Source organism: Protopterus annectens, chromosome 2.part0 (genome assembly GCF_019279795.1).
Source record: "Protopterus annectens isolate FY-2018-M chromosome 2.part0, PAN1.0, whole genome shotgun sequence".
NCBI lineage: Eukaryota > Metazoa > Chordata > Ceratodontiformes > Protopteridae > Protopterus > Protopterus annectens.
Window position 1 is genome coordinate 1,606,099,799 of NC_056728.1, and position 12,840 is coordinate 1,606,112,638.

General features: G+C 37.6%; 1 protein-coding gene across 2 annotated transcripts in view; it reads left to right on the forward strand.

Annotated features, from left to right (window-relative positions):
- The window catches only part of LOC122793553 (cytosolic phospholipase A2 gamma-like), a 679,208-nt gene that overhangs the window by 525,571 nt on the left and 140,797 nt on the right, over positions 1-12,840 (forward strand). For both annotated transcript variants that reach the window (XM_044061702.1, XM_044061703.1), the window contains one exon: positions 8,573-8,641. In XM_044061702.1, the coding sequence (XP_043917637.1) occupies positions 8,573-8,641 (69 nt within the window). The remainder of the gene's footprint in view (positions 1-8,572; positions 8,642-12,840) is intronic.

Consider the following 12,840-nt stretch of genomic DNA (forward strand, 5'->3'; position numbering starts at 1 on the left):
TCTCCCCTAAACCAGCTCTAGTAGGTGCATGAACCTCTGGTCCAACATTGGTCACTTGGGTCATAATCAAAGCTTTATTAATGTGTCCCTGTGGAGCTGCTCTTTTTCAGAGTATATGATGCCCACTTCCATATCTCTCAACTGTACAGATTTTTGCAGAATGTTGAGATTTTTGCCTCATATATTTGGTGTGTTCCTCCTAAAATCTGTACCTATCTGGCAAATACATGAGGAGTGAAGTTATTAAATAATGACAAACATTTGTGTTTAAGACTCTAAATCCTTCAGAAAACTCATGCTAATGCAAAATCTATTATTATATCAACTAAGTTTGTAAGAGCAGTATTTAAAATCTGTCCCTATTCGTCCCCCCATCATTTTAGGCTTTGTCCAGATTTTTTGCTCTAGGAAGTTGAGAGATATGCCCACTTCATATTTCTGGATATTACTAATGTACTTAAATTACTTTGTTATATTATCCAGATGCTTTCTTTCCTCAAGACTGTACCTATCAATCTTTTATATAGCTTCTGTTAAATGATTTAAACCATCCAGGTAATAACTTCTCTCATAATGCCACTAAAATATTTCTTTCCTGTATTTGTTATTGGAGTTCCCCAAGCTGCATGTAGTAATCAGAATGGAACAATACCACCATCTTTAGAGATATGATGCATATTTATTTATTTGTTTGTTTCTTTGTTTATTTATTTATTTACACACACCAATGATTTTTCTTCCTGTGCAACCAAAAATTATACCAGTCTTCCTTACTCTTTGTCATTTCACTTTTTCATTTATGAGTTCATTTATTCCTGATCTGGTAGTTATTGCAGAAGATTAAGGCTATGCGCTATTAACCTGTTGCTTCCTGTGGTATAAGAGTTAATCTCCTCAGGTCTCATGTGTGTATTATGTGCACTTGAGTAAGTCTCTTAATCAGACATTGCTTTATGGAAATTGGAAGTTGAGACAGGCACTGGTTTCCTGGACTTTATGCCTAGTAACTGCTTACTATGTTCATATTCTCTTCTTCAGAGTCTCAGGAGCCTGATCCTATAACAGCAAACTGTACATTTATGAACATTTTAGAAAAACTGAAATTTCATCTAATGGCATACATTTACGATATGGTAGGAAACTGGGGACCTCTGTAGAAAACTATGTGGATATAGGGAGGACATGCAAACTCCACACAGAAGGTACTTTATCCAGGGATAAAAGCAAAGCAGATAACCATGCATTGTGAAGTACCAATACCAACTTCATCCATCTTATATTCCTGACTCGAGTGTCTTTGAACTTTTTTGCTGCTATTGCCTCACCTACAGAATTGTACTCTTTTTTTTTTTTCACGTTTTCTCCATACATTCTTTTTCCCCTTTAATTTAAGCTGCAGAAATAACATATTTAATTTAAAATGTATTTGTCATATTTTATACTCTGTCTGGAAAAGAGAACATATTTTAGGTAAGAAAGAATGCAAACTTAGTCAAGACTAGTCTTAAACTGCCTAACTAGAGACATCAGCCAGAATTTCCTTTCCATATTTTGCCCCATTCCTTTGGAATAAGCTTCATATGCCTCACAGGGTTCAGTCCTGGGACCACTCTTGTTTGGCATCTACTTCTCTGAAGTACAGGCCAGCATTAGGGGACTCTGGCTAGCAAAGTTTGCAGATGACTGCAAACTGGAAGCCATTATTGAATCCCCAAATTATGTGGATATTCTACAAAAGGGCCTTACAGAAACAGCTGCTTGGTGCCAGAGCCATGGGCTCAAGCTCAATGCCAAGAAATGTATAGTTATCCCCATTTGGGAAAAAACATGTACCCATGAATTACCACATAGGTGGCAGTACACTAAACACTGAAAGTGTGATAAAAGACTTAGGGACACAGGACAGTGGTCTCACCTTCAATAACCACATCGCCACGACAGTCAGGAAATCCTTCTATGTGGCACACTTCATCACTAAAGGCTTTTCATCCAGAAAAAAGGAGGTCATTGTCCCACTGTACTCATCCCTCATTGCACCCATTATAGAATACAATGCCTCGTTTGGTATGTACCTCTCAATACATCTGCAACAACTGGAAAGGCAGCAGAAATACCTCACTAAAAGAATCACAGGCTTAAAGCAGATGCCCTATGCTGACCGTCAAAAAAAACTTCACCTATACTCTGTTGCATATCGTCTACTCAGAGGTGATCTCTGCCTAACATACAAGGCCATGTCAAACCCAGAGCTGTTGGACATGCTACACTTAAAGAAATCCCAATCCCTCAGAGACACACGCTCCAGGGATTTAAATCTTGTCATCACAATGAACAAAACATGCTGGAGGGATAGGTTCCTGACCCAGAGACGCCCCATGCTCTGGAATAGACTGCCCATACATGTCAAGCAGAGCACCTCTTTGGCCCTCTTCAAAAGGAATCTTGATGATTGTATGGGAGATAGGAAATTCACTCCGGGGATCACGTTAGTTGCCCTGCTACACAGGGGTCCAGGGAAGTAAATACTGTGGGAAGAAATAGCCAGGGAATTGCTATGGCTAGGCTTGTATAGGCCCTAGGGCCGATAGCCTAGTACCAACCTATGAACCTATGAACCTATGATTCTGGTATGTGCAGTGGTGTCCCTGTTAAAAGGTCCCTGAAATACTATTTTTAGGCAAGTTTACTATGATGGGCAGGGGCATTCATTCCAACTTTGGGGCTTTGAAACTGGGGATTAATAAAACCTTACAGTTGTCAGCTGTACAACTATGAATGATTATTAGAGTATTCCTGTTTCTTCCTCACTACAATGTGGATACATTTCTGCCATTATAGCATTTGACTTTTGATTTAATATATTTTATCCAAGTAAGTAAATTCTTCACAAAACTTCACAGAAACTTAAAATATAAATTTTATTGGCAGTCAAGCACTTTTATCATGAAAGCTCTGCCCATTTCCTTAACTCCAGGGTAAAATTGCACTCCCTGGTAAATTATCAGTACATTTTTTTCTTCTCATATCTTAAATTCTTTTGTTGTTTTCTGACCTACATGGAATAAGTATAATGAATTGAAAAAGGACTTCTGGTTCACAATAGATTGAGAAATATCTCCCCTAACAGTGTATTTGTAGGAAACAGCAAGTCCTACTGTATACCCTGTGCTGTTGTTGGTGTTGGGTGGGTAAGTCCTAGCCACCTTCCAAGAAATTTACAATGACACCATGGTTGCACAGCTGTGGAAAAATGTACTGCACAATGTAGGTCTGCATCTTTCAGTTCTGGCCATTTGTATTTAGGCAGTGGCAGCACTACTAAACTATACTAACTGGTGTTTGATTATATTTAGGAAAACCTTCACAAGTCCTTTTCAGCCATGGTCAGGGTTATAAATACAAAGGAAAACACAATATACATGGACTATGTTTTTTTTTTTTTTTTTTTTAATATAGTAGCTAAAAGCAGCTAGGTAGTTTTTTTGGTGGTGTTCAATGAAATATATCTCCCCACCAAAAATAAAGACATTTAGGCTCCACACAGACAGTAAGTAGAGGACAGGGCTAAACTCAAATCCTGTGTGGAAGACATCTTAATGTTAAAACATAGTCCTGTGGAGTAAAATCCTTTACTACAAAGCTACTACACTGATAAGCTGACCAGGAAATAGATTGCTAGTTACGAATTCTAAGAAAAACACGTCCATTTCCAATGTTACTGTATAAGAGTTAGAAATCTGTAGCTGCATGTACCACAGATATAGCAATAATATTTTTAATTCCAAGGACTGATCATACTTGGGATAGTACAGTATAATGTTTGAAGTCTGAATATAAAATTAATCTTTGCACACACAGATTCTGTTTAATAACTGTCAGTTCATCCAGACCAAAAACCTTCCAAAGACTGCTGGATAAAAATGTAAAATCCTTTAATGGATGAATGTTCAGGACACAAAACCACTGCAAAAATCACTGTTGAGCACTTTCGTACACCCTCTTTTGTGAACTTCTTCAGAACAAATTAAAAACAATCTATAAGGACTTAAATACCTACACAACATAAATGCCAATTCATCAATTATGCAACCATTTAAAATTTAAAGGCGCATACGCTCTCATTATATTTCATAGTGTTTCATCTTTAACACAGGTGCAATGGAGCAACTATCATTTAAACCAAGATATACTATTGCTCTCAATCTGATTTGCCATCTGGTTTCCTTGATATTTAAATTATCATCTGTCACTTTACCCTGCATATCTTTCTGTATAGAATCAAGTACAAAAAATTTAAACCCATGGGTGTTATTTTTTTGAATGTGTCTATATAATGCATCTGTAGATGCCTCTATCCTAATATCTCTCATGGTCATAAATCCGATCCCTAAGTCTTCTAGAGGTCTTCCCAACATATAAACCTGGGCTTTGTTGACATAATGCTACATATACCACATTCACTGAATTGCAATTATAATGAGATCTAGTAGTATACGTATAATTCTGAATTGTTACATGGTCATTCACTAATATGTGTGCACATAACTTATATGCATCACATTTAAATGTACCAGTCTTTTTGGTTTTGTTCATCTGAGTAGTATTAGTAGCCTTTTCCAATATTTGCTTAAAGGTGGTATCTTTTTTATATATCACCTTTGCATTATTCCTATTTTTTTCCATCATATTTGGTTCAGATAAAATCAACCACCAATTTTTGAAAATAACATTGGTTATATATCTGGCATCCAAACTATAAGCGGTAATAAATGCTCTATTAGATCCCTCTTGATTATGTTCTTTTGTGGCTTTCACTATCTCCTTATGTATAAGGATGGGTTGAATGAACCCTCTTCGCCTTTTTCTTTTGACCTCACCTAGAATGTCATAAACAAAACTTTCCGGATAGCCTCTCTTTAAAAACATATTCACTACTTTCCCACACTCATTCAAAAAATTGTTTTCATTAGATATCATCCAGGCCAGCCGTATAAACTGGCCCTTAACAACAGCTTTTTTTCTGATTTGTGGGATGATTGCTGGTATAATGTAAATATGTATTAGAAAACGTGGGTTTTCTATATATATTTGACTCATATCGGCCGTCTTGATAGTTTTTGCTCACCTCTACATCCAGAAACACAATTTTATGCTGGTCAATATTATAAGAAAATTGTAAAAAGGGAACTGTATCATTCACATAATTTATAAACTGCTTTAACTCGTCCATAGTACTATTCCACACAAGGGACAATTCATGCAAAAATCTGGCATACATACTAGATTTGGCAGAATATGAACTTGTTTTGATGTAAATGTCTTCCCATTTGGCCATAATGTAGCTAGCAAACATGGGGGCACATGATGCCCCAATGGCAACCCCAGTATTTTGTCTGAAATACTGTCCCTCAAAATATAAAAAATTATTTTTGAGGACAATTTCCATAAGTGCACACATGGTGTTCACATCACACTTGTGTATATATCTACTTCTATATAATTGCTCTTCAAACCATTCTATAGCAACTTTGTGTGGAATAACAGAAAATAAGTCATGCACATCCAATGTGACTAAGACTGCCTCTTTATTGAACTCGAGATTCCCTAATAATTTAAAAAAATGCCAAGAATCCTTGCATATTTGTTCATTCTTATCTATCCACACTGTAATTTTTTGTATAAATATTTAGCTATGAAGAATGTCTTGGACTTCTTCGCATCCACAATTGGGCAGAATGGGAGGGGGGGTCATACAGGCCCTTATGTATTTTGGGAACTCCAAAAATACTCGCAATTACTGGTTGACTATTGTGCATGAAATCATAATCAGCCTGAGTTAATGCCCCCGCTAATAACATATCTATGAAATGGGCATCAATTTTACTAAAAGCAATCGCTATCGCATTTCTAGAAACAATTTCATATACATCAGTCATTAATAATTCATTCATTTAGCTGTATAATCAATCCTGTTCATTACAACTAGACCAACCCCCTTGTTGGGCTTCATTACCTGTATATTACGATCCCGTGAGTTATTTTAATAAGCTCCCCTCATTTACAGACATATTCGATGCATGGGATGATGTCTCGAACACAATATTTCTAATATCATTTTCACAACTTTTTTCCGAACATTAATAAAGTAGAATGAGTAGATGAATTGAATAAACTAGGTCTACGCATATTTTCACTTACTATAAAATTCGAGGCGTTATTAAACCACATTGCTAAATTAAGCCTTCTGACGAACATTTTTAAGTTTATTAGTGTGTCCGTAATATTAGCTTTTCAGGCTGGAACAAATGTTAGCCCCTTTGATAATAATTCAGCATGTTCAACAGTCATAACTGAATCAGAAAAATTGTATATGCGGAAATCCACAGCTGTATCACTAACCACTGTCATACCTATATTGTCCTGCTCCGTACTGGCCATTACTTGTAATATTTCCCCTGTCACTTCTTTGGTACTGCTCCCTGGCCTCCATAATTGTTCAGGAAATTCATGTACGGCCTCAATGTTTGATTTTCTTGCTGGTATCTGCATATCCTCTCTGATCTCCTTGGGCCTTCTCCCTCTAAAGGGCTGGCCTGCGAATTGACATCACTGTTATTAATTTCATTGGGACAGGCACCTTTTTCTACCATCGGATTGGTTGTTTCACTATTACCGTAAAAGCCTTTTGGTTTTGGATACGCCCTCCCCATCTCATAGTCAGCAATGCCTCTTTTTAATTTATTAATTTTCCGCTCTAATAATTCATTACAGTGACTGTCCACTCTGTGGAAAATATGCATGTGGTTAGTTTCATAATGTCCGAATATCAAATCATCTTTAATTTGTTTATTGAGACGGTCCATTTGCGTGGACCATTTTTGCAAGTCCTCATTATTATAGTGGATGATCAGTCTTAAAATATCCAACCCTGCTTTATTGAATATACCATGTAGATCTTTTAACATATTAGAATTGGCTCCGGCACCATTAGGATAGCGCCACAGCCTAAGTCCTTTGGGAACGCAATTATTTTCGACATTTTTTTGTAGATATGCATTCTCCAATTGTGTCTTTTTATATTTTAATAGCACCTTTTCAAATTCTTTCAGTTTATCAGCCAAACTACTTTGTACTGCCACAGGTCTATTGGCTTCATCATTATTTAAAGTGAACATAAATGCATTGTTCTTCCACTGGGCATACTGTGTATCAAGAATAGCAGTTTCATCATTCATATTATTATTTACGTGCCCTGTTTGTTGAGTTAAGGGCAAGCCCAGTGTGCTCTGTGATGTTGAATTGTTCAGACAGTTAGAGCTATTTCACCATCTAAAGGAATTAGTGGGCAAATGGTGTGTAGGTTGCATTATTTCACCAGTAGTTGGTGGTGGGTCCATCCCAGCCAGGTTTTGAAAGGAAAAGACAAACAACCAATCCAAAGTATAAAAACACAAATGTAGAACCAGAAAAAAATTCAGAATTATACGTATACTACTAGATGCCATTATAATTGCAATTCAGTGAATGTGGTATATGTAGCATTATGTCAACAATGCCCAGGTTTATATGTTGGGAAGACCTCTAGAAGACTTAGGGATCGGATTTATGACCATGAGAGATATTAGGATAGAGGCATCTACAAATGCATTATATAGACACATTCAAAAAGTAACACCCATGGGTTTAAATTTTTTGTACTTGATTCTATACAGAAAGATATGCAGGGTAAAGTTACAGATGATAATTTAAATATCAAGGAAACCAGATGGCAATCAGATTGAGAGCAACAGTATATCTTGGTTTAAATGATAGTTGCTCCATTGCACCTTCGTTAAAGATGAAACACTATGTAATATAATGAGAAAGTATGCTCCTTTAAATTTTAAATGGTTGTTTAATTATTGAATTGGCATTTATGTTGTGTAGGTATTTAAGTGCTTATAGATTGTTTTTAATTTGTTCTGAAGAAGTTCACCAAAGAGGGTGTATGAAAGCGCTCAACAGTGATTTTTACAGTGGTTTGGTGCCCTGAACATTCATCCATTAAAAGATTTTCATTTTTATCCAACAGTCTTCAGAAGGTTTTTGGTCTGGTTCTACGTTTGTGTTTTTATACTTTGAACTGTCAGTTCATATTAGCAGCTTGGTTATTCTATTGTAGTTCAGAAAATTAAGAAAAATATGCATCTGACTGCAAATTGTTCCTCCGCAACAGTCTAGAAGTAGTAAATCCAACTCTTCTGTCCTATTAAACAAAAAAACAATGCTTACTTTTTTGTTTAGTATGCCATGGTTCTGCTGTATTTTTCTGTTTGGTCTAACATCTGCAATGACCTCTGTTTATCTGGTATCTGACCTTAAGAGATTTGGGCCTCAACTTATTTTCTTTATTCAGCTACCTATTATAAAATATATTTGTTGTTTACTTTATTATGACATGACAAATGTTTGTTGATATATTGATATAAGATTATGAGCTCCATGTCCCTTAATAATTAATTCAGTTACTTATCTACTTTTTTTTTTGCTTAATTCAACTACTTAACAACTCTTTTTTGGTTCTTTTGCCTAGATGTTTCCACCACTGCCGAATCTGAACACAACAATGGATCATCTGACCAACCAGAAGAAGATGACAGAAGTATCTCCTTTATTTATTCTTTTTGCAAATCAAAAAATACAAAAGTCAGGATAACATATGAGCTGATAATATTTAACTCCATAGCAGTTTAATTAAATTTACATTACTAGTATATTAGCAGAATATTAACAATGTCACTCATAGTGCATAAATAAATCATCTACATGTTCAAGTATTTTGAAACAGCCCTGTCTATTGCAGTAAGAGTTGTGTTACAAAGGGTCTGTTTCTGCAGTGTGGTACTTTACAGATCAGAGGTGCATTAGCTGCAGTCAGGATTGAACTCATTACTGGCTAAATTTCATGTCTCTGAATAGCCATTAATTACCACGAGTGCAGACCATTACTTTCCTACATCAGCTAAAACTGTCTGCCCATGTATTGCATTAGCATATGCACCTGCCATTTACTCTTACATACCACCCTCCCCACACACACACACACACACACACACATGTGCACACGCACACCACACATTCGCACACACACACACGCACACACATAGACACACAGACACGCACACACACGCACACGCATACACAGACACACAGACACATTCACACACACACACACACGCATTCACACACACACACACACACGCGCGCGCACACACACACACACATACACACACACACACGACACACATTCACACACACACACACACACACACACACACACACACACACACACACACGCACACACATGCACGGCATATCCCTTACTTGTCCTAGAGTTGACAGAATATCCTCACTATCTCCATTTACATTTTCACTCCCCTCTTAAAAATCATGAATGATTACTTTTGATCATCAGTGCTAGGCATTAAGAATCTTGGACTTAATTTCTTTCAGTAACTCCATGTTAATCCAAAAGCCACTATTGTAGTGATGTTCTCAGTTTATAAAAGTAACAACTGAAATCTGTTCCTGATTGTGGGTCTTTGTCCCACCATTAATTTTGGCTTTCTCTAGATTTCATTCACTACAAGCACATAATGTACTCTTTAATATGTCCTGTCTATCTGACTCGTAACACATATACTGTTGCAGGAATTGAATAACGTCCAAGATCCTCATCATCTACTAATGAATTCTAGTGTAGCAGGTTGATGCTGCTGTTTCATATGGCAAAGGTAACGGGTTCAAATCCATTTTCCTCTCATTATATATATATATATATATATGTGTTTGTATTTTTTTTTTTACATTTTTGTTTGTTTGTTTGTTTTCATCAATACACTATCCCTTATATCTGATGGTAGTGTAGAGACCTAATATCCCCTTTGAGAAGTTAGAGGGTATGGCGTTTGAATCCACTTTAATCTCCTTAAGGCAAGCTATTAATGTATCTCTGGTGGCTAGTGTTTCCCCTGAGCTACATTGTCTTTTTATAAGTGCCCTTAAGGCAAGTTGTTAAAGAGTTATCCTTGGTGGTTAGTGCTTCCCCCTGACCTTAACAGACATGAGATGACAGAGTTAATCCTGGTGACTAGAGGTTTAACTCCTATCTGCATTGACTTTCTTTTCTTTTTTTTTTTTTTTTTTGTTACTAAGTGAATTTTAGACAAGCTATATAGATTAGTCTTGGTGTCTAGTGGTTCCTTAGATCCACATTATCTTTCTTTTTAGTTTTATTTTTTTTTTTTACTAAGTGCCTTTAAGGCACACTATATACAGTATCTCTGATGTCTAGTGGTTTTTCCATCTGTAGGTTTATGTTCAGGCTGGTGAGTCTTTCTGTAATATCTGAGTCGGGAATGGTGTTGAAAGCCTTGGCGAGGTCAAGGTAGGCTGTGTGAACCACCTTTCCCTCATCTATGGCCTTGGTGACTGTCTCAAAGAAGTCAACCAGGTTTAGTAGGCATGATCTGCCCTTAACAAAGCTGAACTGGGTCAGGTCAAGTGTTCGGAGGTTCCCAATGTCTTTGTTAATGAGTTCCATGATGATGTGCTCCATAACCATGCAGACCAGGCTAGTCAGGCTTATGGGGCGATAGTTACCTGGGTCAGTTGTGGCCCCTTCTTTGTGGAGAGGAATAGCCATTGCTGTGCACCATTCTATGGGCATGTAGCCTGTGGAGAAGCTGAGGTTGAACAGCATGTTTAGGTGGGGGGTTAGTCCATTCTGTAGTCCGTGCAAGACACAGCCTGGGGCACCATCTGGTCCCATTGATGCTGTGTTTTTTGCTTTTGAAAGGGTTGTTTTCACCTGTGCATCTATGATTTTTGGGACACTACACTTTTCCGGTATTGTTGTGGGACCTTTTGGAGGTGAGAGGAGGGTGAAGTTTGCACTGAATCTATCTGCCAGGATATTGGCAATATCAGTAGGTTCAGTATATTTTGTGCTATTTTGTACTAGTTCAGTGCATATCTATGAGTTGCCACTTAGATTCTTAACATAGTGAAAGAAGGCTTTGTGGTTATCTTTTGAATCCTTGGCTATTTTTCTTTCGAAGTTAGCCTTGGATGATTTCATGAGGGACCTTAGTTTCTTACTAATACTGATCAGGGATGTCTTTCCTTCTTGGGATTTGCTTTTTTTCTGAACTAGTTTCCTCCTTCTATTGTATAGCCTGTTTATTGCAGGGATCCACCAAACTGGTTTCCTTCTCTTAGAGGCGTGAGTCTTGGTTTTGCTAGGGATGGCACGGTCCATGCATCCTTGTAGATGTTCATAGAGTGCATTTGTAAAGATTTCTGCATCTTGGGCAGTGTTATCCTTTAGCGTGAGGGCTGTGAAACTTACCACCTCTGTCTTAAGTAAAAGCTCTTTTACGTGTGTGCCTTTAACCCCCAGTGGTCATGGCTTAAGCCTTTAAAAAATGAAGTTATCACCTTAAAGTTCTAGAAAATACACATTGAGAGAGGTCAAATATCAATACAATCGTGTTTGCCATCACATATGCTTCAAGACAAAATATCCTGGTACCTTGTAAGTAACATGGTTTTGGAATTATTAATGCAAATATGAACAATCAATATTTGACGCCTAGAAGAGCAGTATGCATTAACTGCAAAAGATGCCTGTAGGAGCACTCAGCTGTAATGAGTTAAGTAAGGTGAAGTTTGCTTATTTTTTAATGTGGTTTCCTTAGTTTTTCGCTTAGTTTTCCTTAGTTTTATAGAGTCACCTATGACTAAAGTGTTAGGTACATTGTCTTGCCTTAGGGGCTGTTGCTGGGTGGCACACAGGTGTTTTGAACTATGTGACACTTTGGTTGTGATTGGTGTTTGTTTGCGTTTCAGCTTCAGAGGTCCTTGTTGCTTGGGCAGGTTACAGTTAAGGGCCTCTGCATATGTGGATTTAGTGTTGCTATATGTGGGTGTTGGTGGTGTGGGTTCAGAAGAGCTATGTGTTGCTTGAGGTGTAGTGTGGGTGCTAACCTTCTCCTCTTGACTGTCTAGCACAATCTTGGGTGGAGAGAGCTTTGCTTCCATTTTGGCTATGTAAGTGCATCTCTCACAGGTTGTAGTGTTGGGTGGTAGGAGGAGAGGATTGTCTGTGTACATGAGGCAATTGCTGCAACTAACACTAGGTAAGACTGCAATCCAAATTGTAGCTTGCTACAGATCCCCCACCATACCCCAAGATTCTCACTACACCTTTCTAAACATACTGGAAAATATTAAGATAGAACCAAATACCCTAATACTGGATGATTTTAACTACCCTGCCATTAACTGGGAAAGCTACTCATGTACCAACACCTTTGCCCAACGGTTCTTGGAATTCATAAATTCCAATGCCCTGGATCAAATAATCCATAGTCCCACCAGGGGCTCCAATATCCTAGACCTGGTCATTACCAACATGGGAAATCGATGCTCCACACCTATGGTCACCCCCTCGTTAGTCACGTCTGACCACAAGCTAATCACCCTTAACATCCACATCCCACCCCCACCCCCCAGTAAGAAAACCTCCATAAAAAACTTCTCCAAAGCCAACTTCATGCTACTCAAGTCAGAAGTGACAAACTTCATGACACCCATGCAGATGGGAGCTGAAAGTTCAACTGCTGAATCCTACACTAAGGCACTGTACGAGCACATCCACTCATGCATAAATCGTGCCATCCCAAATAGAACCAAGATGCTCTCATCCAAAAAAAGAAGCCAATCTGGTGGTCCCTTGCCATAAACAAATTTTATAACAAAAGGAAGAAACTGTTGCAGAAAAGAGGAAAATCCCAGGAT